Consider the following 18,962-nt stretch of genomic DNA (forward strand, 5'->3'; position numbering starts at 1 on the left):
GGAGGCTGCGCGCACCCACGAGGCGCGGGAAAGGCGGGGGGAAAGGGGGGCGCCGAGAGCTGGCGCTGCTGCGGGGCGGAGAGCGGGGAAACGGGCGCTGCCCCTTTAAATCCCGTCCCAAGGGGCGGGGAAGGGGCCGCGAGGGGGGCTGAGCGCGCGCGCGCGCGGGCAGCATCGCCTGGCGCCCCGGCAAGGCAACGGTGCCCTGGCGGGGGGCGGGGGAGGGGCGGGGCGGAGCGGGCCGGGCCGGGCCGGGCCGCCGTGCGAGCGGCAAGAGTGGAGTTGGCCGGGAGGGAGCGCGGAAGGTCGGACGGCCGGCGGCGGGGGTCCCGGTCGGCTCCCCGCCATGGCCACGTCCCCGTGCAGCAGCAGCGGCGTCTCCTCCTCGTCCTCGTCGGGGCTGGGGGCGGACGCGGGGCTGGAGATCCGCACGCGCTCCGTGGAGCAGACGCTGTTGCCGTTGGTGTCGCAGGTAGAAATACCGCCGCGCGAGCCTCATCCCCCCCGCAGCCCCCAGGGGCCGGGGGCAGGGCGGCAGCGGCCGGCTCCCGCCGGGGCCCGCCTCCCCCTTCCCGCCCGGGACGGAGCTCGGCCGCCGCCGCCGCCGAAGTTTGCGCGCTCGGGTCGCGGCGCTGCGTACCCCCCTCTCTCCGGCCGCTCGGGCGGGGGCGGCTTCTCTCAGCCGCGCCCCCTTCCTCGCCTCCCGGGCGCGGGGTCCCGCCAGGCGGCGCGGGGCGGGGGCGGTATGCCGCTGCCGGAGCGGGGCTGTGGGGGGGATGCTGCTCGCACGTCCCTCCCCGAGAAAGGCTCCGAAGTTCCCCGCAAGGTCGCGGTGCCGTTGCGTAACGCCCGTGGCCCGAAGGCGCTGCAGTGCCGTCGGCGGTTTGAGCCCCGGGATGCGGCGGCCGGGGGCGGCGGGGCGAGGGGCTCTGGTGGGCGCTGGGCGGCGGGGGCCGTGCGCGCCGCCCGCCCGGCGGAGGGGCTGCACCGCCGCCCGTGTTCCCCCGGCTTCCCGAGTCTCTCGCCTGATGGTTGTCCGCATGGGAGCGTTCTCCTTTTCTCACAGCCTGGTGCTGGTGAGAGCGGTCGACTTGCAGGGGGTTTGGCGAAGCTTTGTGTTTTCGCGGTCTGGCCTGAGCGTTGCATTGATTGGAGCTCTTACCGCACCCGGGGATAGCACCCGAATGTTAAGAAGTCAAATAATATGCAAACTGTGTCTTGGTGACCTCTTACCGTGTCCCGCACAGTGCTGAATGAACTTAAAAAAACCCAAAAACCAAGCTTTCAAGCGCTCTGCGAAGTAATTATATGCCAACCACTTCGGTGTTGTTCAGTGTTGGTGTGGGGTGTTTTTTTAATTTTTTTTAGATCTTTAGTTACAAGGCGTTTGATATACCCAAGCAAATTTTTCTTTCTTGAAAAATAATGTATGAAAACAGCACGGTGTTTGCTGTATAGCATTTTTGTACTTTGAGCACTGATTATTAAAGTTAGCAAGTCAAAACCTATCTGGACAAAATCTTGAAGCAATGTGTAACAGCTGTACAAGAATAACTAGTCCTGGTGAGGTCAAGTTATGTTTATACCATCATAGCCTATCTGGAAACAAACTGTTGTTAAGCCGTGTTTTGCATTTGTACAGCTGGGCTGCAGGAAGTGTTTGTGATGGGTAATTGTGTTTCTGTACTTATCATGGTAATTTGTCTTTCTCTGTTTGAAGAAATCGCAGTCAGTTCGAAGAAGCCCATCGAAGGGATTAAACCACTTGTTCCAAGGCAAAGTAAAATTAAAGTTCAATGAATGTTTTACTTCTGAAACAATTGAGAGAGGTAAAATATGGAGACTACTTTTAGAAAGCTTAAGAGCAAACACAAACCCCTCCAATTGCAAAGGCTGAATTTAATTACATATGTTAAATTCTTACTTTTAACAGATTTCTGTGAAGATGTGCACATTCTTATTCCTCTGGAATACTCTTTAAGAACAGTAGTCTTATTTCTCTGTGGATTCGTTGCACGTGTAATGTATTATGATTTTTCATTGACCACAAAACCTATGCCTGTATCTTCCAGAAGTGCTAAGAATCCTTCACTTCTCCTGTATACAGTGTAAGGTGTCTGAGCATTTGTGAACACTCAGAGCTTACTGTTTGCCTGGTAAAGTGCTCCAGACTTCAGAAGAGCTTGTTCCTTTGAAGTGTGAGTGCTGAGCTCCGTTCAAATTCAGGCTGAAGTTGTTGATGGTATCAGCAGTAGCTCCCTACACTTGCCTGATAAAATGTCCCACTTACTGTACTGGTTTATCAGTGCTGTCTGTACGGTTTCATCTACACCATTCACTAGAGGTCTCGCTGGCTTTGTTTGGGTATTTATGCAGAAGTGTTGGGTGTTTACAGAGTACCTAATTTCAAGATTTGTTTTTATATTCTGGGTAAGCTATGTATCAGCAGTAATGCGTGGGACTTTGTTTTTCTGCTTGTACGAAATACACTTGCAAAGGAGTTTGTTCTTGCTGTGAAGTAATGTCACAGTTTACCCTTTTGTTAAAAGGTGAGAAGCGCTATGTGATACTTGTATCTGAAAAAAAATAGTCAGAATGTTGTTACTGCTTTTCACTACTTATTTTAAGCAAAGAGGAAACAAAAGGTGCCCAGACAAACTCACTTTCAATCCGTCTTGTGGAGCTAAATTTATTTGCTTTAAGCAAAAAAAAAAAAAAAGCTACATTGATTCTTATTTAAATTCATGTACTGTATAGTACATCGTCCTAATTGATGTGTAATACTGTAAACGTGTGTTTGACCACTTGCTCTTACTCAGCAAATGTGAGGCTTATTTTTGTTTGATATTTTTTTTTTTTGAAATTGTACTTTGCAGCTTGATTTTTCTTATAGACTATATGGTATCAGAGTATATTTGCTGCCAGCAGTGGTATAAGATTCCTGTTTTCCTGGCAGGAGAAATTACCCTTACCGTCACTACTGGATATGTTTATTAATAGATTTGTTTTTAAAACTTACTATTTACAGAGTTAAACTAGGTCTTCATGTTCTCTCGATCTGTTCAGACCCTGATGTGGCCCTCTTCTAATAGTGCAACAGTTGACAAGATGGCAGATTTAAGCCACAGTATTAAACGTATTTGCTAACACTTATTTTTTACTATCTACTTATCTGTCCTGTGAAGGGAATCATTCTGCACTATCATGCAAAGCATGTGGCATGCAGTTCAGAAAATATGGCTTTTGGGGTCAAACCCCACAATTTTCTTCAGAACAAGTAGAATTCTCTTCTCCTGGATAGGTGTCTTTAGTTCAGTGTTCCACGTGTAAGTAGTACAGCATTCTTTAAAATCTAGGCATGTCCTTCACTGTTGCTACCCATTTCCAGTCTAATTATGTTGGGTTTTATTTTTTATGGAAAGTTTCTGGCAACACAAGTCAGGAAGGGTGTTTAGTGGTCAGTGCTGACTCATTTAATAACAAGTCATTTAAACAGCTGAGGAAAGGCAAAGACTGGGAAAAAGCACTTTCCAGGATGTGGCTCCACCAGCGACTTCCTCAGCTGCCATTATGTACCTGTTTGCTAGTCTAGCAGCGTTTGGGTATCTTCGCAGCTGCAGGAGTCTGTCTGTCTGGATCTGTTCTAAGGAAGCACTCAGAGAAACTTCAGAATAGGTTTTGGTCAACCTTCACAGTCAGGTACTTGGGGAAAAGTTCAGTGAGAGGGAACTTTGAGCTCTGTCTGCATATGTTCCCGAAAGAACAAAGTCAGTTTTCATAGTTGAAGGTGACCTATCCTCCAACATCCTGAGTGTAGACCTGTGTGGTTACAGCTAGCTGCTCAACCTTCAGAAAGCCCATTTTGTTATAGGCACTTGGGAGAATAATTGTGTGCCCACATATTACTGAACGTGATTTTCCAACTTTCTTGTTACAGGAGATTGTGTCAGAGGTTTTGGAATTGGCTTGACCTATATAGTCAAAATAAAAGCTTAAATAACTACAAAAAGCCCATGATACCAATATTTCTGAATTTTGTTATTGCCAGTCTTAGATTCTGAATAAGTTAAGTGGTACATGCCTTGAGGTGGATAAAACAAACCTGTTCTTTTCTATGGTGGTGTTTCCTTGCTTTCTCTGAAGCTAGCTAAAATAATTCCCATTTCAGTAAATGTTACATAGTTATATAACGTTACATAATGTTCTGCCAGTATTCTGTTTTTCCAGAAGTTTCTGGAGTTATGTATTAGAGCCCAAAGAAGGACCAACAGCTGATGTTTTCCAATTTATGTGAAAAACTCACTGATGCAGTTTTCAGATTGAAGGTATGACATTAGCCATACTGGATCAAGCTAGAGGTCCATATATAGTCGGTGACCTTTTCTTTTTTTTTTTTTTTTTTTTTTTTTTGTCAATTACCAGTGGTGTCCCTCAGGGACTGATACAGGGGCCAATATTGTTTAACATCTTTATTAATGATCTGAATGTTGGAATGATGGGCCAGCATTTTCAACAGGCATGTGAACTTCCCTACAGCTAATTGGGGAGTGTCTGATACGCTGGAGGACAGGGCTGCTAGACAGAGGGACAGGCTGGAAAGATGATCTGACAGGAAGTTTGTGAAGTCCAACAAAGGCAATAATGCCAAGTCCCGCATCTGGGCTAGGATAACACCATGCAACAGTACTGGCTGGGATCGGCTGTCTACAGAGAACCTTTGCAGGGAAAGACACGGGGGTTGTGGTGGACAAAGAGTTGAACAGGAGTCAGCAATGATGGCCAGCTGGGTTGTCAGCAGGAATGTAACCGGCAGGCTGCAGACATGATTCTTCCCTTCTGTTTGGCACCTGTGAGGCAGCATCTGGAGTACCATGTCCAGTTCTGGGCTCCCCAGTACAAGGGAAAACATTGACATAGTGGAGCATGAGACATAAGGGGAGAGGTTGAAGGAAGCGGGTTTATTCCACCTCAAGAAGGGAGGCATAATGGTCACCTAGGACCTAGCTTTCATATAGGAAGCTGGGATGGTACTTTCCCATTTCTATCACTTTAATCTGCAGTGATTTTTTTGTCTGGCCAATGGCAGAGTTTACTGTGGTCTACAGCTACCCACCTAATGGGCAGGTATGGAGAAGACAGAGACAGACTGATCCCAGACATGTATGGCAATAGGACAAGAAGCAATGGACGGAAGTTGGAACAAGGGAAAGTCTGATGAGATAGAAGAAAAGGCCTTTTCCAATGTAAGGGTGATCAGACACTGGAAAAGGTGCGCAGAGCACCTACAGAGTCTGCAGTTTTGAAGATGTTCAGAACTAATTGGACGAGGCCCTGAGCAAAATGCTCTAACTGGAGCTGGTTTGAGCAGGGAGCTGGACTAGATAACGCTGGAAGTCCCTGTCATCATAAACAAGTCTGATTTTTTTCATGGAGGTATGTATTGCAATAAAAGACCTTGCTGCTGAGGAGTAATGGTCAGCTAGGACCTGGCTTTCATATGGGAAGCTAGGATGGTACTTTCCCATCTGTATCCCTTTAATGTGCAGTGATTTTTTTGTCTGACATTTTATTCCCTGGTCAGTGTTGCAAGATGTTTCTGCAGTTCTGTAGTCAGATCTTATCTTTACTGTCCTGAATAACTTAGGATCACCAGCAAATTTTCCTCATTTTATTACCTGCTTATCTCTCCTCCCTCTTTATGATTATGTAGAATAATCCATGTCCTAGCGCAGGTTTCTGTGAAACTCCATTGGTCATCTCCCGCTATTAAAGTAAGCACTCATTTACTTCCTGCCTGCCTTCATCTTCTTCCTCATCATTTTGTCTCTTAATGAGTTAAATATTCATACAAAGAGCCTTCCTTCTTTTTTTTTTTTTTCCAGAGACTTGCTTGCTGTCCTTTGAAACCTTTGGTACGGACTTTGTTTCCTAGTTTTCTTTCAGGAGAGTTGTTTCCTTATCCATGTAATCAGTGGTCTCCTCAGAGAAATCTGGTTGTTTTGTGAGGCAGGAATTCCTTTAACAAACACCATGTTGATTCTTCGCCAGTACGTCATATTTATTTGAGTGTCCACTACTTCTGTTCTTCCTAATCTTTTGTATTGATTTGCCATGTACAAGTGTCAGGCAACCTCCACACCTCAACTGTCAATCTAGTTTTAAGCAGGAAATTGCATGAGAAAGTTGATATAATCCATTGCATCTTTGAGTCCCTTAATCTTAGTGAATAACATCTAATGTTGGCAAGTTGTTCCAGTTCATTTTATCTAATATTTTCATAGCCTCTTCTGCAGCCACTTTGATTCCACACAGATTCTCCAAGTACATCACATAGATATATTCTGGAGTAGGGATCGTTTCACTTTCTCTTGTAGTTGAGCACAAACATAAATAGCTGCTCTGCTCTGTTCTTAGGGATGGGGCAAAGCTGTGTTAAGGAAGTAACCGAGTATTTTGGCATTATAACTCCTGAAGAAACGGACTGTAATAGCTGGTAAGTTACTGTATGTTTAGTGGACCTGATGTTATTCTCTGTGGAACTGAACAAGCATGTTTTATCAGAGAGAGATTTAAGAGAAGTGTAAAACTGTAGACATGGAGTTCAGCATGCTACTGTTCTGTGACACTGGTCTTTCAATTTTGTCTGTAGGCTAGCAGGGTCTTTGGGGAAGCTGTTTTGTGGTCTCATTGGCTTGGAAGTCCTCAGGTGACTGGAAACTACTAGGTTGCTCATGTTGTACCCAGTAGCAGCAGAAGGCTGAACAGCAACTCGCATTCAGTTCTTCAATATACTTGTAGATGTGGACCTTAGTACATCTCCTTACTGAAGGATATTTCCTCTGGATGCAGCAAAGGAGCTTCATAAGCCTTATTTTTTGGGGGATGTACACGTGTGGCACCAACGCTGGCCAAAACCTATGTAAGAGGCTTATATATGATAAGTGACATACATACACATGATACCTTTCAATGAGCGTTCATTTCTTCTAAACTGTATAGCTGCAAAACTAGTAATCTTGGGAATTATTCAGTCATGGATTTGTCTTAATGTTTTTTTGCTAACAGCTTTAAAGTGGAGAGTCCTATATAAAGAGCACTGTTAAGAGTTCTATATCACTAGCTTTTTATTCTTGGAAGTCTACAAAAACTGGGGGGAGGGGGGACGACACACCATGTTTTCCCTATCTGTTTTTCCTCCACATCATGCATCAGTCCTGTATATAAGCTGATGTTTGAATGTCTGTAGTCATAGTATTGTATTGTGGTACAGGCTCGTTACATACCTACTTGTTGCAAATCAGATGTTCTCTCTTTCTCCTTTAGAGACTAAATAGAAGTGTCTCTCATACTCTCTGGACAACATTCATAAAATTAAGGAATATGTGTAGTCTCATTCCCTTTCTGAACTTCAGCATTCAGTCCAAGCCCTCATCCATTTCAACTTACTTGCATTTCCCATGCAGCAGATGCACTGAGAGATTTATTCCAGCAAGTCCCTTGGCTGCCTTATTTCACTAGGCATTTTTTTGGTACCTCTAGGTCTTTCCCTTTCCCACCTCTAAGGTGGTAAAGAGTTCTTACATTGTTGGCTGTTCTTGCTCCAGTATGGTGCCAGGGCTTGCATGTTGCCCCTTACGGCTCTTTTTGGAGGATGGGAAAATTCCTTTTTGGAAAAAGTAGGGTAATCCATATTTGTCTTAAACCATTGCTTTCTTCAGTGAATCTGAGTGCCCTCCTTTTAAAATGCTTCTTGTGTACTAGCCTTTGTCCTTCAGTACTTTAAAAATTCTGGTAACTTGCAAGCTTTGAGAAGCTGTTTCTCCCCTTTTCCAGGATCATCATCTTTGTGAATTAATTTGGTACTCACTTTAGACTTGAGACTTGGCATGACTGTTGAGTAATAAAATTATGAATTGCAGCGTAGAGGCTTGCGTTGTAACTTGTACTAAGTGAAGCAAACCTCCTGCTAAACTCTTCTTAGTTTACATCCTGTATTGCAGAGAAACTGTGCCATGGATGCAGAGTCATACGCATTAACTGCTGTCGAGTCTGGAAGCATATGGTATGCTGCCAGTGTACAGAGTTGAACCTCATTAGTTTCAATTAGTCACTAACTCACTGACTCTTCTCCTCCCTTGGGTTCCATAGGTACTGTGGGTTAAGTTGTGAGCTTGTGGTTTGTATTGCAAATCTTCCACTTGATACAAAATTCTTTTTCTGGAAGATGAAGCTTGCAGCAGCTCAACTGTTATTCAGCCTACACTTGGCACTCTGTGCCCCTAAAGGAGCCTGATTCTTTCTCTTTGATTTATCCAGGAAAGTTAATTTTACGAGTTTGTCATCTGGCTGTAGACAATATGATTACTTCAGTCACAGTATCAGTTGTATTTCTGGGCTGATGTGGTTGCAGGTTTCCCTTTACCGAGGCTAGTTTTTAATTGACAGCTCTTTAGTCATTGAAACTAGGTTGTTATGAAACAGTGAAAGGGAAATGGATAATAATTTACAGTTGTGGTTTTTAAGGTATGCTGGGGAGCACAGGAGTACCATAGAATATCTTAAATAGGTAAATGAAAATATTTTGTTACATTAATAATTAATGGTTAATATCACTAATGATATTCTGCTTTACAAGAAAAATTACACTTGAATGTTTTATCACATGAGCAACAGCACTGCCATGAAACAGCTCTGGTTTCCAGTCTTTTTTTTTTCCTGTGAATTCTTGGATGGTGAAACTGGCTTTGAGTTAAGCTTGGCTACTGCTTTATAATGTTCAGTACCTTAGTCTTTGATGTGATAAATGAGTCAGACTAACATTTCAAGTAGCTGAAGTAAGATGCTTCTTACTGACATAGCTGAAAATCAATTGCTCTTTTTCAGTGGAATCTTATGTCTCAAATTTATGAGATCTGATTAATGACTTTTCTATAGATTAAACAAATTTTTGTAGTTCTCCAGCAGAATGAGTTTTAAATCAAAACTGCCTCCTAGTGATCCCACAAAAAGAATTAGAGCAGCTTTCTTGCTATTCAGCATTGTTAACAGATGGTTTTAGACAGATTAGGTAGGGAAATCCCCAAAGGATGAATTATGAATTAATGATTGCAAACAACTCTGATTATAGTTTAGTAAAACTGCTCTATGGTACTGTGAGCCTATGGCTTTCTGCATGGATTTATTTTATGTTTATTAATTCATTGACAAAGCATAACCCTTGCTAGATAGAGCCTTAAATGGTAATTTTTACTCATGGAGTTGTATTGTGTTCCATCACTAGCCTTGTTTAAAGCTAGTGGAGTAAATGAGTAGTGATATAGACTCTAGTGGCAACTTATAACTGTTAATTTACTCTAGATACCGAATGGGATGACTTCTTGTTTTTATACATAAAATGAATCAAATGGTAAGATAACTCTTAAACACAAGTTACAAAAATCATGTATGAGCAAATCCTATATGTATATGGAAAAATTAAAAATTATGCAGTTGTTTTTGTCTTAGAGAAACATTTTTGTATTGGCTCTTTGTATTAAGCAGAATGAATATACCCACTTATAACCACACAAATAATGTATTTTCAAATAACAATAAAGTAAAATTGTGCTATAGTAACGTAATGTTTTAAATGTGGTTTTTTTTCCTATTCACAGGTGTCAAAATTGTTTAGAAGGGTAATATTGTCCAAAGTTGCAAGTGCTTAACATGTAGGCATTAGACCAATGTATGGAATGTTCCCTTTTAATTGTCAAAGATTCTGCATCGTATCTCAATGTTACATTTAAATATTCTTAAATTTTTCAACTGAATGAGGTTTTGTTGCCCTTGAGCTCTTCAAGGAAGCAATCAGAAGAATATAGAGGATCTTTAACATAAATAAGATAATGGTTCCTGGATTATATGAAGTTTTTGTTTTGTTTTACACTCCTGTAGGTGGATAGTAGTTGGATTTGCATAGCCTTTTCCAGAGCACACTGTACTTCTCTATTAATCCCTAGGGCAAGTATGTGCTTTTTAAGGTGAAATACCAGGTGTTGCTCTGAATTGAAGTGGTATGCCAAAATGCTGCTAAGGAAGCCTTCTCTAAAAAAGGCTGGGGGAACCCTCCTGTCTGCGTGTGCAACATGCAGTGCAAGATGGATTGAAGGGCTGGTATTCGTGCCAGTGAAGCTGCCTCTTTATGGGACTAACAAGCAACTTTTTCTGCATCTTCGTGAGCCAGTCCCGATTTGAATAGAAAGAATTCTCAATTGCAGGTGGTATCAGTGTGTTGTCCCTGTTACATTCTTTATTACAATGTCTGAATTTTTAGTTCCACAACAGTGGCTTTTTTTTGAATAAGCAGTTCAGAGCTGGCTCGGGCATTGTTTGCACAAGCAGTAGAAGGTTAGCTACATTAACAAAGGCAAGTTAGGGAGGAAAGCCACAATAATCACTTGCCATTCAGTCTCTGGTTTTGAGGTTACCTGATCATGTTAGTAAATTGAGTTATTTCTGAGAATTGCATCTCTCTGGTGCTGAAAACATGTCTGCATCTGTTTTGACCGCATCTGAAAGTAGAGTTTAAACAATGAACTTCCCTCTGAGTTGGTTTTGTTTACTTAGGCTTGCTCACGCCCAGGATTTCTAGGTGCAGAATGAAAAAGGGTAATAGCTTTGTTTATGAAATTCTACCCATTTGGGTAAGAAAATACTGAACTGGAGGGCAACAGGAGGGGAGGAAAATGTACAGGCTTGTATACCCCTAAAACCAATTTTTGGGTCTATTAGCTTATGCTCACTTTTTCTAGTGAGGTAGCTGTGCGTTTCAGCAAACTTCAAGACAGCAGTTGAGTTAGAAAGCCAATTCACAATGAAAAGTGCAGTAAAGGCCATTTTATTTTTGGATGTATTTTATGATAAGTAAATGCATATTTTCTGATGTTCAGTGTACTTGTTGATGCACATATGTAATCAGAAGAGATTAAATTGAACTTTCAGTTTGAAAAAGTATTTTTACCAACTCATGTCAAGTTGCTCAAAGGTACAAATTTTAGTCTGTAAGCTTCCATATATCTTTTCAAAAAGAGAAGGAAGCTTGAACTTGAATTGTCTGAAAATGAAGATCTTTATTATTGTCACTCATTTTTATAGAAATTCTGAAGATACCTTTTTTGGAGGGAAGATAGAGCAGTCCTCTGACTTGTAAGGCACATGACAATAAAGAGTAAACAAGGTAGCTTTGATCAGTGGTCAAGCCTCACTGAGCATTCTCCAGTGATCCTTCTCCTCCTCGTCTTCCATGTGTGGGGAAAAAAAAAGGGAGGATGGCAGGAGTGGAGGTCAGTTTTTGTGTACTTTTCTGCTTCATACCTGCAGATCACTGGGGATCCCTGATTTTAAGGAATCTGTGAAAAGTGAACATTAAAAAGCAAGCGTATTTCTCCTCTACAATAGTGCTACTTTAGTAACATTATTAAAGTAATTCAAACCTCCACATAATATCTAAGAATCCACAGGTTGCAAGAACTAGTCAGCTGTGTTCCTTTTTTTGTTTGTTTTTTGTTTCTCCAGAGTTCCTTTTCACAACAACTTGCAAAAAAAGTTGGAAATAATTTGATCCCACTGAAAAATTTCTCCACAGAAAAAGTTTCTAGAGTTTTCATTACTGTGAAAAAAAACCCACAAATCCCCAGCCCCAAAATAACGCACACTGGATGAAATAAATTAGTGTCATCAAAGTACTATATCTCAATTGGACAAGTTCATCTGTATCACATTTTAGATAATCATTTTCTCGATGGTGTTTGATTTGGATCTTGAAATTTAAAGGGCCCTTGGTTTTCTAGGAATGCGTTCAGTGCAAAGAAAGGGTATTCACGACTGTAGTACAGTCTTGCTGTGAGTTGAGTCCTTTCTTTTGATCTCTGAACAATTCCAAGAATGTGTAACAAGTACATAGCAATGGTACTAATAATCTGAGGTGTGTATTTGAATTTGAAGTTGTGTACTCTTGTTTTTCCTGGCAAACTTTCAAAGAGTAGGTTTTGAAGCCTAGATCTGAAGGAGGTGAAGAGGACTGTTCTCACCCCTTCCAAATAATATTTTCTACCCGTTGAAGCTATTGTGCTTGTGAGAAGTGCACAAATAAATGTTGTGGTGTTTTAAAATGAAATGTACGATTTGCAGTTAACCAAAAATCTGGTTACAACTGCAATATAGCTAGTGTATCATTTGCTTGTTTTATTTTTATGTTCTTTTCTAGGCACCCATGTTTGGGTACTACAGGAGATAAGATACTAGGTTAGGTATATCAGCAATCTGATTTGGTAGGACTGTTCGTGTGTTGCTTGTCAGCTTCTGCTTGTCACTGCAGGTCCTGGATTGTTCCTTCTTCCTTTTCAGAGGTGGCTTATCAGCTTGTTAAGACACTACATGTGAAAGATTGCCTGAGGCTCCTCTAAGCATGTTAGCGTTTGCCCGCAGATAAGTGAACTAGCTTACAGGTTGTTAAAGTAGTTTATTTCATTTTGCTTCCCTGAAGGCTTTTATGAAAGATGTGTACAAAAGCAATGAGAAGATGCTTTTAAAAAGCCTTCAGGTAAAGATACAACTACAACAGTCTCAGTACCACAAGCATAACAGAACTCAGCAGTCTTGGACATGCAGCGTATTTGTACTGTCCTTCTAGACACCAGTGCATAGGCAGTATGAGGAAAATACATAAATGGGGGTAGCAGGATCATACCACTTCTTGGAAGCTGTTCTTTTACAGAAGTGGTGACTCAGGGTCCTGAACGATGCGTTGAAGTCTGTGTGACTTGTGCAAGAAGGGGTTGGTTGCCCCTTTTGAATAATAATGTGTAGAAGAAACTGTTCTGGTTCAAGTGTCCATAAAGCAGGGGCAGTTGTCTCAAATAATGTTTTCAGGATAAATAGAATATGGGTTCTTACAGTTAACTAGCACATTAGTAGTTAATGCAGTTGCATTTCATTTTGGTTAATCTTTTCTAGCCTTTGAAAACTTTCAAAGTTGAGTTTCTACGAAGTTTATCTGTGGTATTTTTCTACAAAATGAAAACCGAGTAGGAAGATAAGGCTTTCCAATTCTAAAAATCCGCACATTAGCCAGACTTCTAAAAAATGTTTTAGTGCTTGAAATTGTAGAAAGTGCTTAGTAAGACTTTCATTAATGTCTGGACAGGCATCTAATCTTAACAGACTTTTGATTTCTAGGACAGGTAAGCAGGTAGTCCTTGTTCACTTCTCAAGACCCCTGAGGCTCGTCTCTTGTGATGAGAAGTCTATGTGACAGTTCTGCTTGTAGCCCTTATGGACTACATGTCACATGCCAGCTGCTGCTTCTGTGCTCTCTCACACATGTGGTTGTATTCTGTAGCAGATGTGGGTGTTGGAACAATGTGTGCTGCTGTCTGGCTAAACGAGTCTGAAGGCCTGTTTGTCCTTAAGGTAGTACACAAGACCTAATGAGAGACAGTACCTAAAAACTAATATTAGAAGTTTCCCCCCTGCCCCCAAACTCAAGACGAACAAATAAAAGTATGAGCAGTGTGGGAGAGGGCTTTCTGACTAAGTTTTCTACGTGTCCTATCAAATGCAACTAAATTTACATTACAGCATACTTCTGTCGTAGGGGTTCGTAGCTTCTCCCTTAGTATGTAGTGCTATTGCACTTTCTTAGCAAAGGCTTTCCATTCCTGCTATTACATTTTTTTCAGAAATGAGTTTTCTACCATTGTGAAATTAAGGGAAGGCAGAAAGCAGAAAATAACACACAATGGAAGAGGAGCTGTTACTCTGAGGATGTTAATCCTCGTTGCATAGAGAAAACGTTTTGAATATTTTTTTTTCTAGCAGGAAAACTGATTAGTGTGAGGCAGTAACAAATACTGCTCTTGAGAGTCTAAATCATCCTACGTACAATGTGGGTACTTACCCAGGGAGGGAGGTGGATAGGGTATCTTCCAACATGACTTCTCAGTTTAACTGTTGTGTTTGTAGCAGTGGCTGTGAAATAGCTACATTTCCCCTGGTTTTATTTATAGTTGTCTATAAATACTTCCTGAAACCCAGTCTCTTAAGTATCACTTAATTCTGTCATGCAAGACTTAATTACACTGATAATAAATAGACGTTGGAATATTTTTAGCTAAGCATGCTGTCATTATGCTTCCTGTGCATGAAGCATATAACGACTTAAATGTCAGTATCTGAAGGCCCTCATAAAGCTCAGAAAACAGCTGCTTGAAAACTGCCACAACTGAGCTTGTTTCCTGAAATATGAAGTACATCTTGATACATTATGGCTATATATGTTAGTTTCAGTAAAGTACTTGGGAAAAGGCCATTTTTCTGGGGCTGCTCGTACGGCGTGACCAGAGATTGTGACTGACAGTTTCTTGAGACTGCACACTCCTTAAACTGTTTGTCTCAGATCTCAGGTAAGCATTCCATGGAAACAGTGTAAGAGCTCACGTTAAACAGAGCATGAGTAGCATCAAAAGGACTGTTTCCCTTCTAGGACCTGATCAGTAAATCCTTAAGTAAACAACATGTAACTATTACTCTTGTTCAAAGAGACTTGCAGGTAATCTTTTCAGCTGTTAACTCCTGCCCAAACACCACCAATGTTAGTGACTGGGTGATACATGATCAGAATACAACAGATTAAATATTTGGGAGGTCTTAAGCTTAAAGGAGAGCTTAGATAATGTTCTTGGAGTTCTTTTAAAAAAAACTGAAAGAAACACAACAGTAATAGTTCTGGTCTGGTTGCAACTGGATGGGCTGCAGGGAAAAGCAATTCTTTGTAATCTGAAATATGCTTAAATGCTGCAAGTTTTCACTAATTCAGTTTTTGATAGGCTTTTGGGGTATCTTTGGAGGAAGGTGGTTGTTGAGGAGAAAGTTCCTTGTTAGGTTTCTTGTGGGTCTTTGCTTTTCTCCATTTAACTTGTCCAATTTTATATCTTTGTTTTAAATGTTGATTAAAAGTCAGGAGCAAAACCTTTGTTTATTCTTTTAGAAGCCTAGCTTATTGGCCTTTTAATGCTCATTGCTTTATTTGTATCCTGAAGCAAATGGTATTGTTTGCCTCTCCCCAGCACCCCTCCAATTGTACTGCTTAGGGATTTTTTTTTTTTTCTATGGTCCGAACTGATTAAATAATCTTTGTGCTGCTTATTAGCATCACAATCTCCTTCAGTTTGTCACTTAACACACTAGCGAAATTCCTTTCTTTGATCAGTTAAGATCTTGTTTGTTAGTTTTTTTAACCCTGATTGTTAATTATAAGTTTGATTAAGTCTTGAAAAGAATCTGAAACTGCAGTTGCTATTACCTCTGCTTTTTCATAACTATATTTTAAATGGAGGATATACCTGAGTATATACCTGTCACTCTTAACACTTCATGAAGGAAAGAGAAAGATATTTCTCAGAATTATACATAGTCCTTGTTTGCACGGCAATGTTTTCTGCAGGTGGCAGGTAATGAGAAGCCCATCTGTATCTGAAGAACTTTCCTCATGCCTTTGATGTTATTGAGTGTTTTACATTCGGTACGTGTCTAACTCATGTTTCTAGAACCAAAGACAGCCCTTTTTCCTTTAGCTGATATATATTTCATATCTTCCTGTATCTCTTGTATCAGGACTTACCTACTCCTATTTCAAGGCTGTTTGTTACTTACTTTTTAATAACAAATATCCTTTGCAAATTTTACTATATTAGTACAGGCTGCATTTGCTAACGTTGATCACACTTGAAATAGGTGTTATATGAAGCTGTTTGTCTTGATATGTTTCAAACTTCTTGACCAACGTCTGTTTTAGTTCTTTCACAATGTTTCTTTTTAACTGGCAATCCATATAGTTTTTGACTTCTCTGGGAAAAAAAAATGATGGAGCTCAACAAACTTCCCTCCATTATAATGTTAAGGTAGTTACTGTAGTGGCCCGAAGTTAGCCAGTGTGAGAAGAAATTATATTACCCAGCTAAGAGTTTGTTATTCCAGGAAGTATTTGCAAAGCCTCAGCTGCTGTGTATAACCATAGGCTTCCAAACTGAGTTTAATCGATAATCATAAAGGTCTTTTCCAACCTACACGATTCTGTGATCTGCATACACAAGCTACTGCAGAGCGCGTCTAGAGTAGATCACAGAATCACAGAATGGTTTGGGTTGGAAGGGTCCTTTAAAGACCATCTAGTCCAACCCCCCTGCAATGACCAGGGACATCTTCAACTAGGTCAGGTTGCTCAAAGCCCCATCCAACCTGACCTTGAATGTTTCCAGGGATGGGGCACCCGCAACTTCTCAGGGCAACTTGTGCCAGTGTCACCACCCTCATTGTAAAGAATTTCCTCCTTATGTCCAATCTCAGTCTACCCTCTTTTAGTTTAAAACCATTGTCCCCTGTACTGTCACTACAGGCCTTGGTAAAAAGTCTTTCTTCGTCTTTTTTATAAGCTCCCTTTAAGTACTGAAAGGCTGCTATAAGGTCTCCCCGCAGCCTTCTCTTCTCCAGGCTGAACAACCCCAACTCTCTCAGCCTGTCCTCATAGGAGAGGTGCTCCAGCCCTCTGACTATTTTTGTGGCCCTCCTCTGGACCTGCTCCAACAGGTCCATCTCTTTCCTGTGCTGAGGGCTCCAGAGCTGGACGCAGTACTGCAGGTGGGGTCTCGCCAGAGCAGAGTAGAGGGGCAGAATCACCTCCCTCGACCTGCTGGCCACGCTTCTTTTGATGCAGCCCAGGCTATGGTTGGCCTTCTGGGCTGCAAGTACATGTTGCTGGCTTACGTCCAATTTTTCATGCACCAGTACCCCTGAGTCCTTTTCTGGAGGGCTGTTCTCAATCCATTCCTCACCCAGTCTACATTAACACTGGGGGTTGTCCCAACCCAGGTGCAGGACCTTGCATTTGGCCTTGCTGAACTTCACGAGGTTAAGATGACACTGGTGATGGACCTGTCAAAACAGCTGCTGATTCTTGCTTCACCTACTGGGTGGTGGTGGTGGTGGGGGGGGGAGTATAGGGGGTGTCTTTTTCTACAAAACTGATGAATCCCCTCTGAAGAGAGTGCTAAAATGTGATAGAATTGTAAACTTCACCCATGTCTCAAATGAAAGTGTTTCTGAAAATGTTTTGTAAGACTTTAAAGCAACTTAAACTGTGACATCTTCATGATTTGTATCATTTGCATACCTCTACAGTAACATATGGGATTAAAATGCCCTTGATGATTTGTAAGAGACAGTGAGATTCCTTTCACTCTGCAGTGTTAGTTGCATATGCATTTTTTTCAGGGTTATGCAGAACATGTTTAAACTTCTACTGGTATAAAATGCTGTGGGAGGTAAACTTGGAGCCAGGACACGCATCCAACTAGTATTCTATTTCTCTTTAGGCCAATGTTATTTTACTGGTTTTTATACTTTTGAGAAGTCGGTAACTGTATGAATGTAATATTAGCCCTTTGTTTGCATAGCATTGGGTTGCTGTTTGCTTAAAAATGAGCTGAGGAAACAAAGTTGTGACCCTCTATCAAATTGGTTTTCTTCAGCGTTTGGTCTGATGTTCTCTGTAGGCTTGCTGCCCATGAATAGTCAAGAATTCACCAGCTGGGATTGTTAGATTAGCCGCTGTCAGTTTGGTATACCTGAAGCATCTATACGCTGATAGTTCAGTATACCTGAAGCATCTGCAATGCAAAAATTCAGGAGAGCTGCACAGTGCAGGTGTTTTTAAATATCCATTTGATATTAATCTGAATTTCTCCTGAAGTGATGGTAATTGTGTGTTTGAGGGAATGTCGTTCCTCCTCTAGAATGAACCTGAAGGTGTTCACATGTTTGCTTAGTTTACTCTTTAGTAGGACTCTGTTTTCATCGTAAGATGATATTTTCACTGGATGGGCATCAGGGGTTCATAGATTTTGGGGCTGAAGTGTGATGAACCTGAGGACTCTTTACAGGGACAGATTTGTTATATGAGTTATAGAAAGTGGCCTTTCTTTAGAGCTTGTGGCTTAGGTACAAGTTGAAGAAGTAGGATGTATATAAGGAGGCAGTGGGCAGACAATGCACTTCTGTAGTGATGTTTTGTGCCAGGACAAAATATTCTTCCATTCCCATAGCAGTTCTTTGATAGGGCAGTACTGTTTATTGGGATAGTTCTTAGATTTTTTTGGCTTTTTTTTTTTTTTGGTGCAAAGTGCTCTATGAAGTATTGACATTTTCCATTGCAAAGAGTTTAATACTGCCAACTTGACTAAACCAGCTGCTGGCATTCAAAACCAGCCCCAGTAAGGTCGTGGGTTTTTTCCACCACTATTTTTTTTTCCCCCAGAAATACAACTCAGGTATCTGAAGAGTAAGCCTTAGGCATTGATCAAATTATGAAGCAGAACAGTTCCTACACTGCTTCCTGCTCTGTCCTTGGATCCAATGTGAACATTACAGGTACAGCTTCTATGCTCTTGTCCTACCATAGTCTTGAGTGGTAGGAGAATGTATGAGTGACTGATGATTTATGTTTTTTTGAGGAATGGGCAAAGACATCTGTGATTATGCTGATACAGCTGAGGTGTTCAAACACTTAAGTAATCCATGTAATGCTGAGATGATCTCAGCAGACATCTTTGAGCTCCTGGGGATATAGTTTACAACGCAGTTCTGTGGGCATTTTAAACCATGCTGCTGCTGAAAGGAGCACTTCTGCCCGTCTTTCTCTCTCCAGTCTGTACCTTTTCCCTTTACCACCAAAAGTATTCATACAGCTATGCAGTGAACTGGACGGGGCAACTGACTACAAGGAAAACTAGAATAACAAACATCACCTTCTCCACAATTCAGGTTTAACCCACATCAGATAAATTCATTGCAAAAATGAGAGAGGGAGGCAAGGACAGGCAGGACTGTCTTTGTTGGCAACAATGATGGCTTTTATGCTGGTTTAGGAT

The 18,962-nt window shown here is 41.5% G+C and overlaps 1 protein-coding gene across 1 annotated transcript in view; it reads left to right on the top strand.

The window, feature by feature from the left end:
- The first annotated feature begins 219 nt into the window (after positions 1-219).
- The window catches only part of CTNNAL1 (catenin alpha like 1), a 58,555-nt gene continuing 39,812 nt past the window's right edge, over positions 220-18,962 (top strand). The window contains exon 1 of the mRNA XM_075494181.1: positions 220-472. Within this exon, the coding sequence (XP_075350296.1) occupies positions 347-472 (126 nt within the window). The 5' untranslated portion in view covers positions 220-346. The remainder of the gene's footprint in view (positions 473-18,962) is intronic.

Source organism: Mycteria americana, chromosome 2, assembly GCF_035582795.1.
Source record: "Mycteria americana isolate JAX WOST 10 ecotype Jacksonville Zoo and Gardens chromosome 2, USCA_MyAme_1.0, whole genome shotgun sequence".
In the NCBI taxonomy this organism is placed as follows: Eukaryota; Metazoa; Chordata; class Aves; order Ciconiiformes; family Ciconiidae; genus Mycteria; species Mycteria americana.